The 10,505-nt window shown below is 44.9% G+C and overlaps 1 protein-coding gene across 1 annotated transcript in view; it reads right to left on the bottom strand.

Annotated features, from left to right (window-relative positions):
• Nucleotides 1-9,784, bottom strand: part of CCDC88B (coiled-coil domain containing 88B) — a 17,955-nt gene extending 8,171 nt beyond the window's left edge. The window contains exons 1-9 of the mRNA XM_029286776.1: nucleotides 9,725-9,784; nucleotides 7,835-7,904; nucleotides 7,185-7,243; nucleotides 7,001-7,084; nucleotides 4,918-5,049; nucleotides 2,240-2,398; nucleotides 1,599-1,745; nucleotides 428-560; nucleotides 167-312 (exon numbers count right to left, since the gene is read on the bottom strand). Coding sequence (XP_029142609.1) covers nucleotides 167-312; nucleotides 428-560; nucleotides 1,599-1,745; nucleotides 2,240-2,398; nucleotides 4,918-5,049; nucleotides 7,001-7,084; nucleotides 7,185-7,243; nucleotides 7,835-7,904; nucleotides 9,725-9,784 — 990 coding nt within the window. The remainder of the gene's footprint in view (nucleotides 1-166; nucleotides 313-427; nucleotides 561-1,598; nucleotides 1,746-2,239; nucleotides 2,399-4,917; nucleotides 5,050-7,000; nucleotides 7,085-7,184; nucleotides 7,244-7,834; nucleotides 7,905-9,724) is intronic.
• Nucleotides 9,785-10,505: the final 721 nt, after the last annotated feature.

Below are 10,505 nucleotides of genomic sequence, written 5' to 3'. Positions count from 1 at the left end.
TATTCTATTCTATTCTATTCTATTCTATTCTATTCTATTCTATTCTATTCTATTCTATTCATGTTTTGACTGCAGCTCTTCCTCTGTCCCTCAGGGTTATTCTCACCACCCATAACACCCATTTCCCTAATGATAGGACCGGGTCCCAGAGCTCTTTCTTCCATACCAGCTCATCAGGGTTAGCGTTCTTCAGATCTGCTTCTATATTCTTTGATTTAGACCTGCGACGTTCCCGATTCTCCTTCTCTAAGGCTGGCAGTCGATCGGCCTCCTTCATCTCAGAGCCCAGCAGAAGGGGCACTTCAGGGAATTCTGCAACCAGGAGGGAGAAAAAAATGTATACTTTTTGCTTGCAAATGTGCAGGAAACAAGGGTCAGGAGATCTGGGAGAAGGAAATTGAATATCGGGGGGCGGGTAAAACTTAACCATTTGTGTCCCAGTGAGAGTCTTCGGAGCACGATTCCGTCCGGGAATTCTTTAAAGTTTCTTGCAGCTGCTTCTTCAGGGCCAAATTCTCTCTCAGAAGCTCCTCCGATCGGTAAGAAAGCTGCTCCCGTTCCTGGGGAATTGAAATTTGAACCATGAGGTTGAGTCTGTCCTTCCCTATTTCCCCCCTCTGGTTCTCCGTCTCCTCTCTTTGCTTTCAACCGGACTCAAATATGGAGAACTTAAGAAATTGCAAGGTTTTGCCTCCATACTTTTTTCTGTCCAGAAAACATTGATCATCTAGTTCAGACAGCGGAGCCACGGGCTGCTACAACGAATCTATCCACTCCTGCAAATTTAATTTTTTTTTTTTAAGGAGAATTGTAGTACAAGGTGAAACAATTACAGCTAAACCTGTATATGCAGCAAACTGGACTGTAAACCCCATCGAGTCCAACGGTTGTTCTCTAGCCAATTGCACAACCTGATTTAGTCAATTGCGCAACCGGAAGCTAGTCAATTTCACAACCGGAAGCTAGTCAATTTCAGAACCTGATCTAGTCAGTTTCACAGCAGAGGTGGAAAAAAAATCCATCAACTGATTTCCTTTTTTTTTTTTATTAACGTAAGTAGCATTTACCTTAGGGTTAGGTCTTACTTCCAGAGATGCGCGTGGGCTCTTAATTTTAAGTCAAGGCCATGGTTGTGTAAAAGCTTTTTTTCTATCCAGCCAGTTTGGATCGTGAAACTTCGTTCTCAGTGAAGGGAGGGGCAAAAGGATCCCTTTCCCCCTTTTAATTGCCCGGGAAATTAAAAATTAATCCCTTTCTTCAAAGAATTAAAACCTCAGATCGCTTTCCCAGACTCCAAGTGTGAAGAAAGCTAAAAGGCAACTCTCCGATGTTCTGATTTTATTAAATAAGAATTACGTGTACTTCAAGAACGTAAGGTGACTAGAAACAGCCCAATTTCTCCAGGGATGTTTTTCCCAATTCTCACCCACCTGGTCTCTTCTTCTCCCCCACTTCCCAAATAGCCCCCCAATATTCCAAGCTTGCCCTCCTTAACGAAGTTTCTCCAGTACGAAAGGGGACAGAGAGATACTGCAAATGGGAAAACAACAACAACAACAAAATAGCTTGGAAGGAACCATCTTCTTTCTCAACCTGACCTCTTGGATCTGGTTCAAGTGGTTTTGCAGATTCAAGTTTTCTTTCTCCGCTCGACTCAGGCGCTGGCCCCGGGCGTAAGCGGCGTCTAGTTCTTCCTCCATGGTGGCTTTTGCTTCCAACAGGGCCTTGGAGAAGTCGCGCTCCTCCTGGGGATCAAAATGACTTATTTAAGCCCCAAGGCCAGGTCTCAGCTCTCTTCTGCAAGAACCTGTGAATGCAGCCTTGCAAGAAAAGTTATCCCAAAGATGCTTTTTCAGGAGGCAACTGGACTTTGTTTTTTCTTTGAAGACGTTTCGCTTCTCCACCAAGAAGTTTCTTCAGCTCTGACTGGATGGTGGGGAAGGGAAGGATTTATACTCCTTGCAGACAGCTGGTCATTTGCATCCTTTTAGAGAGTCGTTGAGGCCACTTGGAAGTTTGTCTGCGTCCTCAGGGTCACCTGAGTGGTGCAAATGGGTGTAGAGCCTTCTTGGAACTGCTGAAAGGATTGTGTTCCACACCCATTTGCACCACTCAGGTGACCCTGAGGAAGCAGGTAAACCTCCAAGTGGCCTCAACGACTCTCTAAAAGGATGCAAATGACCAGCTGTCTGCAAGGAGTTCCCACCTACCAGATCCATGGCCAAAACGACATCCCCACCTTGAGCTGCGCTCGGCATCGTTCCAAAGCTGGCATCCTTTCCCTCAGGGCCGTCAGCTCCGACTGAAGCCGCTCTGCCCGAACTGCCTTCTCTCGCAAGGCATCCAATTCATCCTGGTATAGTCTGGCTTGGCGCGCTTCGCCCACCAACGTGCGGTTCTGGGTAAGAAGGGGCAAATTTAGAGACTGCATGTCAGAATGAGGTTCACGCTTGCCGATGACACGCCTGTCGTTCGGGCATCAGCCTAGAAATTCAAGATTCAAACCTAGAAAGAAGGAGAAATTTTTCTGACAGTGGGAACAATCAACCAATGGAACAGATTGCCTTCAGAGGTTGTGGGAGCTTCATCACTGGAAGCTTTCAAGAACATCTGTCAGAAATGGTGTAGGGTCTCCTGCTTGGGCGGGGGGGAGGTTGGACTAGATGACCTGCAAGGTCCCCTCTAACTTTGCTATTCTATTCTATTCTATTCTATTCTCTATTCTATTCCTATTATTATTCTATTCTATTCTATTCTATTCTATTTTTCCTTATTCTATTCTATTCTATTCTATTCTATTCAATTCTATTCTATATCCTATTCTATTCTATTCCTATTATTATTCTATTCTATTCTATTCTATTCTATTTTTTCTCTATTCTATTCTATTCTTATTCTATTCTATTATTTCTTATTCTATTCTATTCTATTCTATTCTATTCTATTCTATTCTATTCTATTTTTCTTTATTCTATTCTATTCTATTTTACAGTATATTCTATTCTATTCCTATTATTATTCTATTCTATTCTAATTATTCTATTCTATTCTAATTTCTCTTCTCCTATTCTATTCTATTCTATTCTATTCTATTCTATTCTATTCTATTCTATTCTATTCTATTCTATTCTATTCTATTGTCACTTTGGTTGTTTACAAATTCCCGCATCATCCTTTACTCAATCCACAAATAGCTGAACTGGCGCTAGAAGATACAGGTAGTCCTCGACGTTACGACCACAATTGAGCCCAAAAGGTTCTGTTGCTAAGTGAAACGTTTGTTAAGTGAGTTAACACCGACATCATTTAATCCAGGGCTTCTAAAATCAGATTTAACTAGAGAGGAAAGCACCTCTTGCTGCAACTTTCGAAGCTCTTTCTCCAAATTCCTTGATTCCTCTTGTTGGTCCAGCAGCTCCTCCATCTTCATCTCCCTGAAACAAGAGACTGGAAGGTCACCTCATCGAAATAATGGGTTTAGGGGACAACTGCGCATTGAAGTGAGGCTGCTCAAACCTCTAGAAGCCAAGCCACGAGGAAGCCTGGAGGGGATGTCCTGATGGAGGTGATGATAGGCAACAGAAAGGCCTGGAGTTCAAGTTCCACCTCAGTCAAAGATGGGTGGACTTCAACTCCCAGAATTCCCCAGCCCACAAGACTTAAAGAGAGAATTGGAGGCGAAGGCAAGAAGACAGGAAGAAGGAAAGAAAAAGAATTGGAGAGGAAAGAAGGAAAGAGAAAGGAGGAGAAGGGAGAGAAAAAGGGAAGGAAGGAAGGAAGGAAGGAAGGAAGGAAGGAAGGAAGGAAGGAAGGAAGGAAGGAGAGAATTGGAGGGAAAGGCAAGAAGACAGGAAGAAGGAAAGAAAAAATTGGAGAGGAAAGAAGGAAAGAAAGGAGGGGAAGGGAGAGAAAGAAGGAAGGAAGGAGAGAATTGGAGGGAAAGGCAAGAAGAAAGGAAGAAGGAAAGAAAAAATTGGAGAGGAAAGAAGGAAAAACAGGAGGGGAAGGGAGAGAAAGGGAAAGGAAAGAAGGAAGGAAGGAAGGAAGCAGAATCTCTTGCAGTGACTTCTGTTACCCCAAACCCCCTTCCAGCCCCTCCACATTCCCCACCTCGACCCCACAACTCACAGCTCGCCTTGTAGACGCCGCACTTGGGCTTGACGTTCGGCAAGCTGAACCCCGAGGTGGGACTGGTTACTTTCCAGCTGGGCCGCTAAAGGGGGTCCCTCTTTCTGCTGCAGCTCCCACAATTGCTGTGCAGGAAGGAATAATAATAATAATAATAATAATAAAAAGAGGTGGGAGGTCCAAGATGCCCTCCCTCCCTCTGAGGTACTAAGGACCACAATGGACGGTGAGAATCTTTCCAAGGGCCTTTTCTTATGCAGATACTCCTGGAGTTACAACTTACAAATTTGTTTAGCAAGCACTCAGGACTGAAAAAAGGCAAGTCCTCGCCTTTTACGACCGTCGCAGCATCCTCACGGACATGCGATCAGAAGCCAGTTGCTAGGCAACCAGCATGTACTTATTATGACGGTGGCAGCATCCTGGGCTGAGGTGATTGCCGTTTATGACCTGCTCCGGACCAGCTTCCTACGAGCAAAGTCAACGGGGCAATCTGGATTCGCTTAACGTCCGCATGGTTCACTAAACAGCCGCGGGGATTTGCTTAGCAACGGTGGCAAAAAGGGGGTAAAATCAGGCCTGGCTCCCTGAACTTGCTTAGGAACGGTTATAACTCAAGGACTACTGTAAGGCAGAACTTGCGTTCCTGGTTGTGCTTATCGTCTGGTCTACCTCGCAAGGCTGGCGTGGCCTGGGCCAAAGCTAGGGTCCGATCTGATGGCTGGACTGGGGATCTGAAGGCCGTCCTTGTGAGAAGAAGGCGGGACAAGGAACGGTCACGACTCTCACCTCCAATCCTGCATCTCGCTCGGAGACCAGCTTTTGAACTCGGGCCCCAAGATCCCACAGGAGCTGCTGCATGCTGGCTGGGTCCATCTCCCTCCACTGCAGTCCCAGGACATTTTCTGGCTCCTGGCTAACCTGGAAAGAAGAGCCAGGAGTTTATTGCTAGAGACCAGATATTTATTTGCACTTCTGTTTGTTGATGTTTAGGCAAGGAAAACCCAAACGCACAGGTATAGTATAGGGGGTACCTTGCTCAATAGTAGTAACTGAGAGGGATCTCGGAGTCCTAGTGGACGATCCCTTAAATAGGAGCCAGCCGTGTGTGGCAGCTGCCAAAAAAGCCAACACAGGCTAGGCTGCATCAATAGAAGGATAGAATCAAGATCAGGTGAAGTGTTAATACCACTTTTTAACACCTTGGTAAGGCCACACCTGGAATACGGCACCCAGTTTTGGTCACCACGATGTAAAAAAGATGTTGAGACTCTAGAAAGAGCACAGAGAAGAGCAACAAAGATGATTAGGGGACTGGAGGCTAAAACATATGAAGAACGGTTGCTGGAATTGGGTATGTCTAGTTTAACGAAGAGAAGGACCAGGGGGGACAGGATAGCAGCCTTCCAGTATCTCAGGGGCTGCCCCAGAGAAGAGGGAGTCAAGCAACGGACGGAAACTAACCAAAGAGAGAAGCAACTTAGAATTAAGGAGAAATTTCCTGACAGTTAGAACAATTAACCAGTGGAACAACCTGCCTCCAGAAGCAGTGAATGCTCCAACACTGGAAGTTTTTAAGAAGAGACTGGACAGCCATTTGTCTGAAATGGGATAGGGTTTCCTGCCTGAGCAGGGGGTTGGACTAGATGACCTCCAAGGTCCCTTCCACCTTTATTATTATTATTATTATTATTATTATTATTATTATTATTATTATTATTATTATTATTATTATTATTATTATTATTATTATTATTATTATTATTATTATTATTATTATCCCTGAAACCTCAAAGTCTATGGAGATTCTCAATCATCCAGGTCATGGTTGTTGTCCCAAAGGTGCTCCCCCCCCCCAAAAAAAAAAGATTTGATTTGGATCCTAAAATCTAAGTTGGATGCAGAACTGAAGAAGCTTCTTGAAGGAGAAGCGAAACAACTACATGTAAAGATAGTTTTTTCCTCTGTGCACACCTAATTCCCACAGCACCGTCTTAGGCCTAAAGACTACGTATCCATGTAGTAGGTTTTATTGCTATGATCCTTCTGATCTTTCTGCTCTTCTCTTTTCTCCTCTTCTCCTCTTTCCTCCTACCTTCTCCTATTGGCATCTTATGATTTATCACTTGTCTGTATCTTAAGATTAATGACTGCTAACCACGATTGATGGCTTTGGTTGTTTGTATGTACACTGAGAGCTTCTGCACCGGAGGCAAATTCCTCGTGTCCAGTCATGCTTGGCCAATAAAGAACAATTAAAAAAAAAGGTTTTCAATGAAAAAAAAAATCAAGAAAGTCCAGTTGCCTTTTGGAAAAGCAGCTTTGGGACCTGCAACCTCGATTTTCTCTTTTGCATCTCTCCAGGAGTTTTTGCTTTCCAACTGCAGCAAACTCATTTGAGCTGCAGGGGAGGAATAATTAACAGGATGCGCCGCGAGAAAGCATATTTCTCCCTTTTTTTTGCTGCAGCGAAGAATAGAAGATTTTATGGAAGAGCGAGTCGGCCGCTTAATTCACCCTATAACTAAGCAACTGCAGTTCACACACGTCAACCATCTTAATTCTTTCCTTTTCGTCCGCACGCATTTCGTTCAACGCCAGCTCCGTTCAGTTCAAGGTCTTCTAGGATTTAAGCTGATCCGGGTGAAGCTGCCTGTTGCAATTGACCGACAGTGGATTTGTCCATGCCGACGGTATTCAAACAGTACTCCAGATGTTTTTATTATTATTATCATTTGCATTCCATCTCACTCCCAGCAACTCCGAGCAATTTACACGTGAAATATTGAAAACATTTAGGAGTAGCCCGGCCTTTCCGCTCCTCCCTTTGGAGATGGAAATAATTACATTTCTTAATTGTCTCATCGTTTACCTCTCTGATCGCGGACGCCAAAGCTGCTTGCACGCTAATGTCCAGCGACTGGATTCGGCCAATGAACACATCTCGCTCTTCACACTGTTGGAAGTTCAAAGAAAAGAGTCAACATCTGCATATGCCCAGGAAACTGCAAACCGATTAAAGATCTCACCCCTGTTGTTAGATTCCCACAACCTACCTGAACGGCGCTTCCTAGCAACAGCTGTACCAATTTCTTCATCTCCTGAACGGCCTCCACTGAAACGGGAAGACCAAGATTAAAAACCTCGTTGCAAATATATTGTTTTTCTCTGTCCTTTTTTCCCTTCAAGTTGCTCCTATTTTTGCAGCCCGGATTTTAATGAAAAGAAGGACCAGGGTGACATGATAGCAGAGTTCCAATATTTGAGGGGCTGCCCCAAAGAAGAGTGGAGTCCACGTATTCTCCAAAGCACTGGAAGGCAGGACAAGAAGCAACAGATGGAGACTAATCAAGGAGAGAAGCAACCTGGAACCAAAGAGAAATTTCCTAACAATTAACCAGTGGAACGACCTGCCTCCAGAAGTTGTGAATGCTCCAACACTGCAGGCTTTTAAGAAGAGACTAGACAGTCCCTGGTCTGAAATGATATGGGGTCTCCTGCTTGAGCAGGGGGCTGGACTAGAAGACCTCCAAGGTCCCTTCCAACTCTTGTTATTCTGTTAGATTTGGACGAAGGATTCCTAGACTGACAGCCGTAAAACCAGGGTGAAGGATGTTGCTTGTAAGTTTTTCGAGTAAGGGAACACAAAGTCTTTTATCTGACTATCTTTCACCGCCTAAATTCCTCCCCTGTCCCTGGGCCTTACCTGTGAAGGGCTCTCTGACCATTAGATGGAGATTTGGAGGTGGGGAAAGGATCACCTGGTGGAGCTCATCCTGGGACAAGAAAAAAAAGNCCCAGAATTCCCCAGCCAGCATGCTTGAAGATGGGTGGACTTCAACTCCCAGAATTCCCAAGCCAGCATGCATAAAGATGGATGGATTTCAACTCCCAGAATTCCCCAGCCAGCATGCATAAAGATGGATGGATTTCAACTCCCAGAATTCCCCAGCCAGCATGCTTGAATATGGGTGGACTTCAACTCCCAGAATCCCCCAGCCAGCATGCTTGAAGATGGGTGGACTTCAACTCCCAGAATTCCCCAGCCAGCCTGCTTTAAGAGGGGTTGACTTCAACTCCCAGAATCCCCCAGTTAGCAATGTAAAGATTTGCGTTCTCCCTTTAAACGTGTTATCTAAAATCCGTGCATTGCTCACCTTGAATTAAGCATCGTTCACGCTGTGCATTCTAACAACGCAAGCCCGAACTTGCTAGTTTTGCAGAAAACATACAATTTCTATAAATATATTTGTTTAGTTAAAATATCAAACAGCGAACTGGGTGCAGGGCCAGCCAGCCAGCCAGCCAGCCTGCCTCCAAAACTTGTTTTTCTAATTTTTATTTTTATTTTTATTTATTTTTTTTTTTTTAAAAAAAGGCATAAGTGTTTTCATCCTGGCAACTCCACACCCCTCCTCGCCTTTACCGGTGGTGAAAATGTCTGGTTTTGGTTTTGTCTTTTTTAAAGAAAACGGTGGGTCTTTGAAGAGCAAGCCTCCCATCAAAAATGGGGTTTTTAATCTTAGAAATTCTGCACAAGAGACATTGGAGAATTCTGCCAGAAGCTACGAGGGTTCAGCCACGCTAGGAAACCAAGATCTGCTGTCATGTTGTGTGTCTTAGCGCCGCCGGCAAAAGCGTGACTCACATCATTTGCATGACTTGGTGGAGGAAATCTCCATGAACCAGTTTTCGGAAATATTTGCTCGCCTCTCCCTCTCCTTGGAGAAGTTGGTGGAGGCTCCTGCCAACCAGATCCTCCAGCGTCTGCATCTGTGGGACCAAGACATCAAGGCAAGGATGATCCAAAATAGCAGTCTGGGACTCGCTTTACGACTGCCTTGCAGAACATAGTGGCCATAACTCAAGGACTATCTGTAATCGGTTCCTGAGTTTGCCCGGCACATCAAAACCTCAACTATTTAAACCAGCTTATTGTCTCAGCAGACTGGAGATGAGTGTTTATTGGCTAAAACAAATTTTAATGCAAGTGTCTCATCTTTGGGACTCAAGGCTCCATCATCCACACCCTTTGGGTCTGCCTGGAGTCGACGCATTTCAAAACAAAGGTAAACTTAGCTTAGGTTGAGTCCATCGCTTGGGTCTCTGGTCTACTTCTTGATGGTGGGAAGTCAAAATGTGGTGATACAAGGAAGAAGGGAGGACAGATGGGATGGGGGCTCAAAAATAGGGGGGTGCCCAACCTTGGTGGGCCTCCAGGCCTCCAAAACTCTTCAGCCCCCCAGACCCAAATCCAAAATAAGTCCCCTCCCCAATCAAGCTTGTTGATCTACACCATGGACAGAGTTAAGGATGTCATCAACCAAGTTCAAGGATTTAGATCAATGTCTATCAATGTTGACAACTTGAAGATGGGTGGACTTCAACTCCCAGAATTCCCCAGCCAGCATGCATGCATGCTGGCTGGGGAATTCTGGGAGTTGAAGTCCACCCATCTTCAAGTTGACAAGGTGAAGACATGTTGGTTAGATAGAGTCCTGTCAAGATGTCTGTGTCGAGAGAATTCTCTGAACAGCCCATCACAAGTCCAGCCCTGCCCTGAACACTTCCTCCCTGCCCCACAAGTGAGGCTCACCCAGGTGACCAAGGGCCCGGATACGAATTCCTCCATCGCTTCAAGCCCATCTTCATCCATGGTGTGGTCAAGACGATGTCTCCTTCTCCATCTAGGGCTCCTGGAGGCCTTAGGTATGCCTGCGATCGACCGGCATCGTTGGGGTGTTTTACGCCTTCCTTCCGTAATCTGGGTTTTTTTTGGGGGGGGGGTTAAACAGTTGAGGAGGAAGCTGTGTTGCTTCAGTCAAAGCTCTAAATTACATCCTTCGTGGTGTGGTCTTTCCCAACACGGTAGACAGGAAGTCCTCAAAATGAAACTTAGATTGTTGAAACTTCTGCAGGACTCAAAAGAGACGTTAATTTTCACGAGCGACGGCATCAAAGAGAATTTGCTAGGACTAGTTTTCCGAAGCTGGGCTGACTTTTTCTTGACTCGCTGCTGGAAAAAATGACACAAATTGTGGTCAGGGCCCACACAGAGAAGCTTGAATAGTGTCATCACAAGTGTGGTCTCCTGTTTGTCAGCAGGTGTTTTATTTATTGAGTTTGACTTTCCACCACAAACAAATTCAATTCCATTTCTCGGCACGCTTCACTCTGGGTCAAAAAACCTCTGGAGTTGAGCTAGGATACGGATGCAAATCCACGTTCAGGGAAGATTTGAAACACGGTTAAAGAATAGCAGCTAGAAGAAATCACAACGCAGCCAAAGTCATCTATTGTTAAATTTTTAACAGCATCAGATGTCTTTGTGGGAGCCCTTTGCAGACGACAAAGCTACGGGTAATCTAAGCCCAACA

This window comes from Protobothrops mucrosquamatus, unplaced genomic scaffold (assembly GCF_001527695.2).
Source record: "Protobothrops mucrosquamatus isolate PMUCROS unplaced genomic scaffold, P.Mucros_1.0 scaffold4911, whole genome shotgun sequence".
NCBI classification, from domain to species: domain Eukaryota; kingdom Metazoa; phylum Chordata; class Lepidosauria; order Squamata; family Viperidae; genus Protobothrops; species Protobothrops mucrosquamatus.
This window is presented reverse-complemented; position numbering and strand designations above follow the sequence as displayed.